Source organism: Chiloscyllium punctatum, chromosome 32 (genome assembly GCF_047496795.1).
Source record: "Chiloscyllium punctatum isolate Juve2018m chromosome 32, sChiPun1.3, whole genome shotgun sequence".
Classification (NCBI taxonomy): domain Eukaryota; kingdom Metazoa; phylum Chordata; class Chondrichthyes; order Orectolobiformes; family Hemiscylliidae; genus Chiloscyllium; species Chiloscyllium punctatum.
This window is the reverse complement of record NC_092770.1, coordinates 29,507,544-29,522,173: the sequence shown is the minus strand read 5'-3', so window position 1 is coordinate 29,522,173 and position 14,630 is coordinate 29,507,544. Positions and strand designations below refer to the sequence as shown.

At 42.9% G+C, this 14,630-nt stretch overlaps 1 protein-coding gene across 3 annotated transcripts in view; it reads right to left on the bottom strand.

Moving 5' to 3' along the window:
- Window positions 1-1,014: 1,014 nt before the first annotated feature.
- Window positions 1,015-14,630, bottom strand: part of LOC140458014 (protein kinase C-binding protein NELL2-like) — a 375,163-nt gene continuing 361,547 nt past the window's right edge. For all 3 annotated transcript variants that reach the window (XM_072551970.1, XM_072551972.1, XM_072551971.1), the window contains 2 exons: window positions 10,396-10,620; window positions 1,015-1,562 (listed from right to left, as the gene is read on the bottom strand). In XM_072551970.1, coding sequence (XP_072408071.1) covers window positions 1,512-1,562; window positions 10,396-10,620 — 276 coding nt within the window. In that variant the 3' untranslated portion in view covers window positions 1,015-1,511. The remainder of the gene's footprint in view (window positions 1,563-10,395; window positions 10,621-14,630) is intronic.

Here is a 14,630-nt window from a genome sequence, read left to right as displayed (position 1 = left end):
AACATCTCTCCTGAACGGTCTGGCCCCAATTCTCAGACTATGCCCCCAGTTCTAGAATCTAGAAGCGGTAGAAATAGTTTATCATTACATAATGGTAATGGTTAACCATTATGTAATGGTCTAATGATGAATGTGCAGCCATTGCCAATTGTCAGAAAATACCCACCTGGTTCACTAATGTCCCTTAGGGAATGAATCTTACCTGGATTAGTGGTGCTGGAAGAGCACAGCAGTTCAGGCAGCATCCAACGAGCAGCGAAATCAACGTTTCGGGCAAAAGCCCTTCATCAGGGGCTTTTGCCCGAAACGTTGATTTCGCTGCTCGTTGGATGCTGCCTGAACTGCTGTGCTCTTCCAGCACCACTAATCCAGTATTTGATTTTCAGCATCTGCAGTCATTGTTTTTACCTTAATGAATCTTACCTGGTCTGGCCTACATGTGACTCCAGACTCACAACAATGTGGTTGACTCTTAACTGCCCTCTGAGCAATTAGGGATGGGCAATAAATGCTGGCCTAGCCAGTGATAACCTCATCCGGTGAATGAATTTTAAAAACCATATTTTCCTGTTAATGTCTTGAAGATTGCAATCAGATTATCCATTAACCTTCTAAAGTCTAGAGAAAACAGGCTTGATTTGTATAATCTCTCTGTATAACCTAACCCCTGAAATCCACGCAACATTTTTGTAAACCCATGTTGTACTCCCTCCAATGCCAATATATCCTTCCTAAAGTGGAAGGTAAGAAATTACTTAAAGCTGAGATGTCTAACCTACTGATCTCAGGCAAGGGACAGGAGGTGATAGTCTGTTGTAAACTAGCACCTGTTTTTGTGGGGAGGTGGTGAGTAGGGGGTCCCACAAACAGCTGAGAAAGTGTTAGCCCCAGGCCTACACTGTTAGTATTAGCTACTTTGACAACATTCCAACCCTGGGGTCAGGGTAGTCAACGTGCACCATACCTTTGAAAACAGAAGTGTTGGCATTGTGTTAAATTGAAGAGAAAACGTCATTTTGAAATTGAATGAAAATTGTTTTAATTTAAATTCGACGTATTCGCACTAAGACAAGCAAGTCAGCAATCATTGGAACTGGGAAACATCAATTCAAACAAACAACAGAAAAAAATACATTACATGACTTTCCTTGCATTGAGATCCTTACTGTCTAGTCATGCTTGTACATATACTCTTTCTAAACTTGGTGTTAAAACATTTTTTTTCACATACAATCTACCAAGTTTGCACTTGCTTTCAAATGATTTCTCTGTTTGTAAACTGGCCACATTTAGCTCCAGCACTCTCGGTCCTTGCTAGGATGTAATTTCCTCTTGATGATAACAGCTTCTGATTTGGTTGAACATAAATATGTATTTGGTATAAACGTTATTTTCTGATAGGAAAGTTGTTCTTGTAGAGAGCTTTGTACTGATGTTAACTCTTGCCCTGTAGAATTGACAGGAATTCCACACAAATGGCACAACAAATGCTAGACAGAGTGTTTTACGGTTTAGAGTTGCTGAAGGCACTGAGGGTCCACTGAACAGCAGACGTGACCATTCTGGAGGAAGAGAAGAGAAAGGATGTGAGAGAGAGCTGGGGTAAAAGTCACACTGCAAGTCACGACCTTCCCATGGACTTTAAGACAGACATTAGTGCAGATGCATAAACATAGCAAGGTCATAAAACAGAATTGCAGTTGGTTCTAATAAAACGCAATAGTTCTGTCCTCATGTGATCTTGTGTTTTAAGAAAATTGTGCATTAGCCGCGCCATTTAAACTATGAGGCCGGATTCATGTGATAGCCAAGACAGGTAAGGCAGGTTCACCTTCTACCAATAAGGGTCTAAATTCTTCCATTGTCTTATAGCCAATTCATGTTGAAGAAACATGTGTTATAGCAGAACTGACTGTATACGAATCTATTAAATAAGGGTTCCTGTGATGTAGTGGTAGTGTTCCTCTCTCAATCAGGAGGCCTCAGTTCAAATCCCACCTGCTCCATCTCTAAACAAATTAGGGAAAAATCTGCATGCAAAAACCAATGGGTTTTGTGGCTCAGTGGTAATGTCCCTACTTCTGAACCAGGAGATACAGATTCAAGTCCTACCCGCTGCTGAGCTGTGTGATAATATCTCAAAGAACAAAGAAAGAACAAAGAAAATTTACAGCCCAGGAACAGGCCCTTCGGCCCTCCAAGTCTGAGCCGATCCAAATCTACTGTCTAAATCTGTTGCCCAGTTCCTAAGCATCTGTATCCCTCTGTTCCCCACCTACTCATGCATCCGTCCAGAAGCACATTAAATGAATCTACCATGCCTGCCTCTACCATCTCTGCTGGCAACGCATTCCAGGCACCTACCACCCTCTGAATACATTGATAAGAAAATATCTATCAAGTTACTGAACTCAAGCTAAAATAGACTCAAAGAGACCACCACCAACAACTTGTGTTTATGATTAGATTCGATTACCGACAGTGTAGAAACAGACCCTTCAGCCCAACAAGTCCACACTGACCCTCCAAAGAACAACCCACCCAGTCCCATTCCCCTACATTTACCCCTAAATAATGCACCTAGTACTACTGGCAGTTTAACATGGCCAATTCACTTAACCTGCACGTCTTTGGACTGTGGGAGGAAACCAGAGCACCTGGAGGAAACCCATGCAGACGCGGGGAGAATGTGCAAACTCCACACAGACAGTTTCCCAAGGCGGGAATTGAACCCGGGTCCCTGGTGCTGTGAGGCAGCAGTGCTAGCCACTGAGCCATTGTGCTACCCATAGTGCTTTTGAGGCTGTGAAATGTCTCACGGCATTTCACATCAAACAAGATCAGACAGTATCTGCCTCATTGGATATACAGATAGATGATCAAAATGTGGTCATGGGGTGACCTTATGAGATACGTTAAAAGGAGGGAGCAGTAGTGGTTTTGGAAAGGGTTCTGATATTAGATAGCATGGCTTACAACAGCAGGATCATTAAAATCGGGGTTGCCAAAGCAAACCAGAATTGGAACTGAGCAGATATCAACCATACAGTTTCAGCACTGCGAAAGGTGATAGTGTGGGGGGAGGCAGGAGGGAGGTGTTTGGGTTTGGAGGGACATTTGGGAGTTGATGGCTGACTCTGTGAAAGACTCTGAAAACTGAAATAAGAATTTTAAAACTGAGGCATTTTTGGTCTGTGAAGCCAATATAAATTGGAAAACACATGCATGTACAGTTCCTATAATAAAAGCAAATTACTGCACAAAATTTCTCCACAGATGCTATCTGGTCTGTTGAGTCTCTGTAGCAATTTCTGTCTTTATTTATGAATGTGTGAGCCTGAACGTGGGAAGCCGAGTACAATAGAAGATGGGTGGCTGGCAAGAAAAGGCTAAAATAATCAAGTTTCGAGGTGACAAAGTTAAAGGTTAGTGTTTCAGCAGCAGATGAAGAAAGGCTGGGGCCCATCAGATGCTGAAAGCTGTCAGCCTTGGTAATGTCATGCATACGTAATCAGAATCCCATTGCAGTGTCAACGTTGTGATCTGTTTCTGAAGAAGGGACACTAAACCATTAAACATTAACTCCACTTTCACTCCACACCTGCTGAGCTTTTCCAGCAATTTCCGTTTCTGTTTCTGATTTCCAGCATCCACAGTTCTTTACTTTTAAATGTGTTGCCTGTATCAATAGTTTATTAGTGGTATCAAGCGTTCTAGCTAAAATTGAACAGAAAGCAAAACCCTGCAGATGCTGGAAATCTGAAACAAACACAGGGGAATCCTGGAGAAACTCAGCAGGTCTGGCAGCATCCGTGGAGAGGGAAATTTGTATGTGAGAGGTTTTCTCTCTCCACAGATGCTGCCAGACCTGTCGAGTTTCTCCAGTATTCTCTGTGTGTTTTTAAAATTGCACAGAGCTGTGTACTAAATACAAACTGAAAAACTGTTCTGTTGCATTATTGTTTAAATGGATAAATATTAAGGAGTTCTCATTGGGGTAGTAACGAGTATTTCAGGCCCATATGCTGTCTAGGTTCAGTGTGAGAAACCTACCCCTCGCTCATTAGCTATTAGGTCAAAGGTCACATGACACCAGGTTATAGTCCAACAGGTTGATTTGAAATCACAAGCTTTCAGAGCGCTGCCCCTTCATTAGGTGAAGCTATCAGTTCATAGGATTATTATAATTTACTGATGGGAAACCAACTCATTTGTTTTGTAACCATGCAACAAGCATTCAATCATGGATTCTGCTCCACTTACTTAATCTGCTGATAGGAAGTTTGGTGTAATGTTTCCTTGAAACCCTTAAGGCAATTGAGATGTACACCTTCATTATTCAACTTCGGCTGGCTGTTTTCCATGGATGACATTTCCATGGTCCCAACAGTGTAAAAATCATTGTATTCTATACTGTATTTGACAGTCTTGTTCTTTTCTCATTCCTCTAACTGTCAATCTTGCTCCTAATAAGATACTTATCTGGCTCTTTTAGAAGGAAGTAAAACAGCGATATTACTGTTTTTTTGAGGTGGTTAATTTCATGTATCCACTACTTAAAATAATTTATTTGTTCACCCCTATTTCATTTTAACGGTGATTTATTAAACACACACTTAGATATAGATGCATGAACCAATTACCTTCGAAGCAGAACTTCCTGTCAATTAAAGAGATGATTAATTACATATTCTGAATCATTAAATTGTGGAAAATGATGTAATGGCCTAGTTAAATCTGTGCCATAATGTCTTGTTCTATATTGTAGTGGCTTCACACCAAACAAATTTCAGGTTATGTTTTTTTTGATACTGATTCCTTATAAACTAGAAGACAAAGATCTATATTCACCTAGCACACAGAGAGCAAATACACAGGGGTCCCTGATTTACAACATCCAGCTTGTACTTACAAATGTAATCCCATAACTGAGGTGTAATTTTAAAGATCCAATATATGTACATTTCCTGTCCTCACAAATGACTATTAGTGCTTTGTCCTGCATTGTTTTCCGACTTGTATACAAATCAACTTGTGAACAGACTCTGGAATGGAACCTGTTTGCAAGAAGGGAACTAACTGCATGTACTGAGCCTGTGGAACTGAATATGCCCGTTCTGACTGCATTACAACTCAATAAGTAGCTAATCACTTTTCTGTAACTTAAAAATCATTTGCAACATTTTAATCCGTGAAGTCCTAAACTAGAACTAAGCTACATGGTATTGAAGAAAAAATATGCTCTGAACAACATTGAGGAAAAATAATCATTAAATTGATCTAAAAGTTGTTGAGTGATTTTAATATATTTCACACAAATTTTCACTCTTATTTTCTAGTAATTGATTTCTTTTCACTTAAAAATGAATTTCATTTTCACAGTCACGACATCATGGATAAATAAGTGTTCTGTCATGTAACCAGTTAGTGGCAAAAGTACAACAAAATTGCTCCATACCTCAATACATATTGTGAAAATAATGTTGATACGTGAAAGTGATTTGTATCCTGTAAAATAATCTATGGTGAAGGTGATAGCTAAAAGCTAAGTTTATAACATACCTGATGCCTAACCGCATATTACCTTTTAATTGTTCCTGGTTAAACAAAATATTCCTGGAAAAATGAAAATATTTTTGTCCTACATATATCAGGTAAGATAGTCTGCTTTAATTTATGGTGGACGGAGTGGTCTTTCTGTGACAAATGGCTCAGCGTATGTCAGATGAGCAAAACCTACTTTGCCTGAGATCCTTACTAAAGATTAAATATTGTCCAAGTCATTGGAATGGTACAGACTGGAGTTATGCATTGGGACTGTATAGGAAGCTGACACAGCATATTCCATGGGAATTACTTGGGAAATTGAAACTTTTGATGAGCAGTTCCCTGCCTCTGAAACCCTCTGCAAAAAGCCCCTTACAGTCTGAGAAATGAGACTGTTAATAGCTTAATAGTTACCCAGGAAAGGTTAGAGGACTAAAAACCTAGTATAACACTCAAGTAGCTGTTAAACTGACCCCTGGACTCACTACCGACCAGTCCCTCGTAGCTAAGCTCCCCCAATCTCACCCGCCTGCCATATTATACCCCTGAACCACTTGACACATCTGCTCAACAACCCAGCACACTATATCTCCCTCAGCCACCCAGCAGATTAGCTCCTTAAACAACTCCTATCTTCACCCCATACTTAGCTTATACTCTTAGCCTTTTACTGGAGTTGGCAAAGTGGTTGGGTTGGGCTGCTGGGCTATTTAAATCACAGAACATGCACATTTACTGTTCCAAAATATGATGCAGTATCTCCAAAAATCTTCTGTGCTGCTGGAGTCATAGATTCCTGAGCAGATTTTGTATAGGTGTCCCTGTTCAGGAATCTCCGACTCAGAATGAGTCATTTTTAATTATATTGGGGTAGGAAATAGGGTTTCAGACATGAATTAGAAACTCCAAGCCATTGTCTTTTCAGATATTGAAGGATTGATTGTAGTTTTTTTTGTTTATATTTTAGTGTTCAGTGTTTCTAATTTTTCATTAATTTTCCACCTTTTGAATGCCACCGTTCTTGTCTGGCACTCAGACGGATGGAACTATTTCAAAGAAGAGCTAGGAAATTCTCCCTGGTCACCCTCCCAGTATTTCATCCTCAACCAAATTTATTCAAGCAGAGTATTGTGTTCTTTGTGGGGTGTGGGTGTCATAAGGCTATCATTTGGTGTTCCTCTCTAATTGCTCTTGAACTGCATTTTATTTTTATTTCCTTGTGGTATGTTGCTGGCTGGCGTCAGTACTTATTACCCATCCCTAGGTGCCCTTAAGAAGGTGGGGGTGAGCTGTCATCTTGAATCGCTGCAGTCCAGATGCTGTGGATTGACCCACCGTACCCTTAGGGAGAGAATTCCAGGATTTTGACCCAGCGACAGTGAAGGAACGGCGATATATTTCCAAGTCAGGATGGTGAGTGGGTTGGAGGGGAACTTGCACGGGGTGGCATTCCCACATATTTGCTGCCCTTGTCCTTCTAGGTAGAAGTGGTTGTGGGTTTGGAAAGCGCTGTCTTAAGGATTCTTTGGTGAATTTCTACAGTCTGCAGTCATTTTATAGTTAGTATATACTGCTGCTACTGAGTATGGGTGGTGGAGCGAGTGGATGTTTGTGGATGTGGTGCCAATCAAGCGAACCGCTTTGTCCTGGATGGTATCAAGCTTCTTGGGTGTTGTTGAAGCTGCCCCCATCCAGGCAAGTGCAGAGTATTCCATCACACTCCTGACTTGTGCCTTGTAGATGATGGACAGACTTTGGGAGTAAGGAGGTGAGTTATGCACTGAAGTAGTCCTACCTTCTGACCTGGTCTTAAAGACACTGTATTTATGTGTTTCTGACAAATGAGTCCAATTGAGTTTCTGGTCAATAGTCACCCAAGATGTTGATAGTGGGGGATTCAGTGATGGTAACACCATTGAATGCCAAGAAAAGGTGGTTGGATTGTCTCTTATTGGGTATGGTCAGAGCCTAGCATTTATGTGACGTGAATGTTACTCTCCACTTATCAGCCCAAGCCTAGACATTGTCCAAATCCTGTTGCATTTGATCATGGACTGCTTCAGTACCTGAAGGGTTACAAATGGTGCTTGAAGAACATTTCAGCGAGTAGTTAAAAATCAACCATGTTGCTGTAATCTGGAATTGAAAGTGGATCTCAGTGTTGATGACCAGGACAATGACCATTAATTCTCATAAAAACTCATCTGATTCTGTAATGTGCGATAGTCCAGGTAAAGTCAGCAGATTTTCCTCCCGTGATAGAATCAGATTAGTTTTTATGAGAATTGATGGTCATTGTCCTGGTCATCAACACTGAGATGCACTTTCAATGGCAGATTTATTAATTGAACTTAAATTCTATAAGTTGCCATGTTGGGATTTGAGTCAGTGCTCCCAGAGAAATTGCCTGGGTCTCTGGATAATTACTTCTGTGATATTAGTGGAGGAGAAGGTGCTGTGTATTATCATTGGACTATGGTAATCCAGAGCCTGAAGATAATGCTCAGAGACACGGGTTCAAATCCCACCATGACAGATGGCGAAGTCTAAATTGATGTTGACCATGTAGTCACTGCCAACTGTTATTAAAAAATAACGTTCTGGTTCACTAATTTTCTTTACAGAAGAGTTGTTGTGCAGAAGGAGGCCATTTGGCCTACTGTGTTTGCTCTGGCTTTTCATATAAGCATCATAACCTTGTTAGCAAGTTTTGAGAAGATTTGTAGCTCAGGTTAAGGTTTTGGATGTAGGTTTGCTCGCTGAGCTGCAAGGTTCATTTTCAGATGTTTCGTTACCCTACTAGGTAACGTCTTCAGTGTGCCTCAGGTAAAGCAATGTTGAAAATTCCTGCTTTCTCTTTATATGTTTGGGTTTTTTTGGGTTGGTGATGTCATGTCCTATGGTGATGTTATTTCCTGTGGTGAAGTCACTTCCTGTTCCTTTTCTCAGGGGTGGTAGATGGGGTCTAACTCAATGTGTTTGTTGATAGAGTTCCGGTTGGAATGCCATGCTTCTAGGAATTCTCATGCGTGTCTTTGTTTGGCACGGCATTCCAACTGGAACTCTATCAATAAACACATCAAGTTAGACCCCATCTACCACCTCCTGAAAAAAGGAACAGGAAGTGACTTCACCACAGGAAATGACTTCAACACAGGAAATGACATCAGCAACCCAAAAAAACTCAAACATATAAACAGAAAGCAGGAATTTTCAGCATTGCCTTGCCTGAGGCCCACTGAAATGTTACCTAGTAAGGTAAGGAAACGTCTGGAAATGAACCTTGCAGCTCAGTAAGCAAACCTACATCCAAAAGCATAGCCTTGTGCCAATCTGCCTTTTCTCTATCTCCCTACACACCATTTCTTCCTGAATAATCATCCAATACCCCTTTTGAATGCCTCCATGGAACTTGCCTCCATTATATTCCTAGACAATGCATTCCAGACCCTAACTACTCACTGAGAGAAAGTGTTTTTCTCACATCACCCTTGCTTCTTTTGTACAACACTTTAGAGAAGGAAATCTACCATCTTTACCTGGTCTGGCCTATATGTGACTGCAGTGAAAGGAATGTCTTTTAACTGCCCTCTGGGCAATTAGGGATGGGCTATAAATGCTGGGTGAAAGTGAGGGCTGCAGATGCTAGAGATCAGAGTCGAGAGTGTGGTGTTGGAAAAGCACAGCAGGTCAGGCAGCATCCGAGGAGCAGGAGAATCGGCGTTTCAGGCGTACATCCTTTATCAGGAATCATTCCTGATGAAGGGCTTATGTCCGAAATGTTGACTCTCATGCACCTCGGATGCTGCCTGACCTGCTGTGCTTTTCCAGCAACACACTCTCGACTATAAATGCTGGTCAGGCCAGTGATGCCTACATACAGTCATAGAGTCATCGAGATGTACAACACGGAAACTGACCCTTTGGTCCAACCTGTCCATGCCGACCAGATATCCCAACCCAATCTAGTCCCACCTGCTAGCACCCAGCCCATATCTCTCAAATCCTTCCTATTCATATACCCATCCAGATGCCTTTTACATGTTGCAATTGTACCAGCCTCCACCACTTCCTCTGGCAGCTCATTCCATACACGTACCACCCTCTGCGTGAAAAAGTTGCCCCTTAAGTCTCTTTTATATCTTTCCCCTCTCACCCTAAGCCTATGCCCTCTAGTTCTGGACTCCCCAACCCCAGGGAAAATACTTTGCCTATTTATCCTATCCATGCCCCTCATAATTTTGTAAACCTCTATAAGGTCACCCCTCAGCCTCCAACGCTCCAGGGAAAACAGCCCCAGCCTGTTCAGCCTCTCCCTATATCTCAAATCCTTCAACCCTGGCAACATCCTTGTAAATCTTTTCTGAACCCTTTCAAGTTTCACAACATCTTTCTGACAGGAAGGAGACCAGAATTGCATGTAATATTCCAACAGTGGCCTAACCAATGTCCTGTACAGCCGCAACATGACCTCCCAACTCCTGTACTCAATATTCTGACTAATAAAGGAAACGCCTTCTTCACTGTCCTATCTACTTGCGACTCCACTTTCAATGAGCTATGAACCTGCACTCCAAGGTCTCTTTGTTCAGTAACATTCCCTCAGACCTTACCATCAAGTGTATAAGTCCTGCTAAGGTTTGCTTTCTCAAAATGCAGCAGCTCACACACGTTCGCTGCAGTTTCCCCTGATTTCCTCCATTACAGTACAGTCCATAATTCAGAGGTGTTTGATTTGCCATAAAATATTTTACCAAAGGAGCTGTATGAGTTTTTTTTCCTTTTGGAAAAATATTACGTTCCTGCTGAACTGTTACAGGTTGAGGTTGATAAATGTCACTAGCTGACCTTGCATTGGCAGAGAGTACATTCCGTGCCATGTTTTATCCATGACGATCCTGTAAAGCGGACCAAATTAAGCTCATCCACACAGGTCTTGGTGATGTCATTGCGAATTTTGTCAGCTTGGCAAGGATCAGTGGTACATTGCGGGCAGCATTCACCCTCCGGGATTGTGCTAAATTCACAATCGATTTCCGGGCACAGCAGAGGCCAGCAGTCAACCTCACCTTGCTGAAAGGGAAAAAAAAACAAACAGAAGGACACAGTTACAAACCTAAGCCATTCCACAACTGGTCAGAGTCAATATAAAGCAACGTTTTGACGTGAATACAAGCATTGCATCACAAAGTCAATACTTAGTGCCTTGTGTCACATCTCCTTTACATGTGAAGCCTGTGGGAAACGTGTGGTTTATGACTGAGATGAACTGGAATTACAGCTGCTCCAAACACAATCGATTGGTAAAAAAGCACATCACTTGTAAATATAGTAATTTACAAAGTGCACACCACCAAGAATCAATGTACTTCCCATGCTGTGTGGTGATTCTTTTGGTTTAGCTGTTTTGATCTATTTGAATTGATGGAACACTTTTTTTTAACATTCTTTTATGGGATGTGGGTATCACTGGCTGGGCCAGCAATTATCACCCGTCCCTAATTATCCTCGAAAATGTGATGGTGAGCCCCCTTCATGAACTGCTGCAGTCCTTTTGGTGTTTGAACACCCTTTTAGAGCTGTTTGGAAGGGAATTGCAGGATTTGGATCCAGCGACACTGAAGGAGCAGTGATACAATTCCAAATCAGGGCGCTGGAGGGGAACTTGCAGATGGTGATGCTCTCATGTCTCTACTGCCCTTATCCTTCAGGACATCAGAGATTATGGGCTTGGAAGGTGCTGTCAAAGGAAGGATATTAAAAAATACAGAAATGGTACAAACACAGAGAAACTCAGCAGGTCTGGCAGCATCTGTGGGGAAAGAAACAGAGTGAACATTTTGAATCTAGTATGGTTCTCCTTCAAAACTTTTATATATTGCCTGAACAAAGTTCCATAATGAAGTTTCACACCCAAATTTTCAGGAATTAAGAATGCTTCTGGAGTGGAAGTTGACATGAATCCTCCCTTTTTTCAGGGATAAAACAGGTACAAATTATGTCTATTTAGCAGTTGAATGGTCTAGTGCCCAATCTGAGCAGAATTTGGTTTCACGGCGAGATTGGCTGAGACTGTTTAATGTCTCTGATGGATGCCAAAAACAAGTATTTGGGTTTGTAATTTCACACTTAAAGAATCTAAACTTTGACAAGAGATTAATTGGGCGAAAGTGTGTACTGCAGATGCTGGTGTTTAGAATCAAGAGTGTGGGGGTGGAAAAGCACAGCAGGTCTGGCAGCATCCGAGGAGCAGGAAAATCCACGTTTCAGGCAAAAGCCCTTCATCAGAAATTTAGAGAGTAATTGGGGTGACTGAATCTCAGGTTGGGTCAATGCTGATCAGAATTCTGCACCAAACCCTGCAGTATTTTTTTAAAGTTAAAAGTAGTGACCCCTCGAGGTGGATGGACATCACTGCACCCCACCTCCTCCAATATAATGGTCCTGTGACTTGATTGGGTGCTGGTGCATTATCCTCCACCATTTCTGCCACTAGCAGTCAGATCACACCACCAGAGATATATATATCCCTCCCCACCCCTGTCAGCATTCCGCAGAGACCATTCCCTCCGCGACTTCCTCATTAGATCCATGCCCCCTCCTAACCAATCCATCCTCCACTCCCCACACCTTCCCTTGCCTCCGTAAGAGGTGTGAAACCTACACCAATACCTCTCCCCTGAGCTCCATCCAGGGCCCCAATGGATCCTTCCATTTCTGGCAGAGATTTTCTTGCATGTCATCTACTGTATCTATTGCTCTCGACATAGTCTCCTCTACACTGGGGATACAGGATGCCAACTCATGGAACGTTTCAGAGAACATCCCTGGTCACACGCTCGAAACAACCCCACCGCCCCGTGGCTGACCACTTCAACTCCCCCTCCCACTCTGCCAAGGACATGCAAGTCCTGGGCCTTCTCCACCACCAAATCCAAGTTACTTGATGCCTAGAGGAAGAATGCTTTATCTTCCACCTTGGGACCCTCCAACCGTATGGAATCAATGTCGATTTCACAAGTTTCATCTCCCCACCCCCACCCCATCCCAGAACCAACCCTCCAACTTGGCACTGCCCTCTTGAACTGTCCTACCTCTCCATCTTCCTTCCCACCTTGCTGCTCCACCCTCTGCTCCGACCTATCACCATCACCCCCCCACCTGCATCTACCTATCACCTTCCAGTTACCTTCCTCAGCTCCAGTTACCAGCCCCACCTCTACCCTCCTATTTATTTTTCAGCCCCCTTCCCCCACACCACATTCCAGAGGAAAGGCTTGTGCTCGAAATGTCTACTCTCCTGCTCCTCAGATGCTGCCTGACCGGCTGTGCTTTTCCAGCACCACACTTTTCAACTGCTGTTGCATAAGGCAGGCAGTCCAATACTGATGTTAGTTGCTCAGGTGAGCTCTCTTTTTTTTTCATAGGATGTAGGCATCTCTGGCTAGGCCAGCATTTATTGTCCATTCCTAATTACCCAGAGGACAGGTTAAGAGTCAACCACACTGATTGTAGTCTGGAGTCATATGAAGGCCAGACCAGGTAAGGATGGCAGTTTCCTTTCCTAAAGGACATTAGGGAACCAGGTGGGTTTTTCCTGACAACTGACTCACAGTCATCATTAGACTTTCCAGATTTTTATTGAATGCAAATACCACCATGGCAAGCTTCAAACCACACATCGCCTGGGTCTCTGGATTAACAGCCTAGCGATAATACCACTAGGCTACTGCCTCCCCTATCTAGTGAAGACCCAACCTGTGTGGAGGACTCTGACACAGCCTGAGGGGCAATTTCTACTGGCCACTTGATTTACAACTGTCTGTTTATTCCCCATCTGGGCCCATTAATGAATCCAAATCAAAATCTAACCATTCCAAGCCCATACATACATGTCTCTTTAATCTTCTGAGAACACCAACAGAAACATTGGTTTATCAAATTTGTCTGTCAGAGATAGCATGGAGTCCAAAACATTGAATGTTTTCAAGGAGAAATGATGTATAGTTCTTGGGACTAGAGGAATCAAAGGGTATGGAGAGAAAGTGGGATAAGGGGACTGAGTTGGATGACCAGGCATGATCATATCGAAGGGCAGAACATGCTCGAAGGGCTGAATGGTATGCCTCTATTTTCTTTGTTTCTATAATTTCATGTCTGTCAATTTTTGACTATTATGCATTCCTGAAATGAAATCATAGGGTACAAGAAAATAAAGAAATAAAGTGGATTGACAGTATCACAGTTGTTGCCAGTGGCAGATCGATCTGAATTATAACACTTATACAATGGTAGAACAGGATTTAGTTATGGATATTGATCTGCATCAAGTGATGCTCTCAGCTCATGGGTATGCTTTGATAGGGATCTTGATGAGACTTGTGACCCAATCTTTGGAGCTGATCTTGGATGCCAGTTGAGTGGAACCTCCTCCCCCCACCCCCGCTCCCCTCTGGCCGCTTTAAGGAATTTTAGATTAAAATGCTGCTGGAAAAGCACAGCAGGTCAGGCAGCATCCAAGGGAGCAGGAAAATCAACATCTCGGGCAAAAACCCTTCATCAGGAATTTAAGGAAGACCCACCATGCAGCAGGGCACTGACCCCAACCCCGCCCAGGGATCGCAGACCCTATGGGCAGAGGTCACCATCGCCAGCCTCAGCAGCACCACGTGGAAGGGAATCTGAGGCCTTAGAATGGAACGGATCCCTGGCGATGAGGTGAGTGATGTCAGGAATGGAGTTTGTGAAGGGGGAAAGGGAGGGGGAGGAGGAGGAGGAGGAATGTGGGGAGGGGGTGGGGTAAGTGTTGGAAGAACGACTCTCAGCCGGCACTTTATTCTAAACCTTTGCAGAAACAAGGGGACAAATTAGGGCAGCTCAGTGGTTAGAACTGATACCTCACAGCACCACGAGCCAAGGTTCAATTCCACCGTTGGGCAACTCTCTGTGCGGAGCTTGCACATTCTCCCCGTGTCTGTGTGGGTTTTCTCTGGATGCTCTGTGCATGCTAGGTGGATTGGCCAGGATAATAGAATGTATGGTGTTTTAGAGAAAAGGTGGGACACACTTTGGAGGATCAGTGT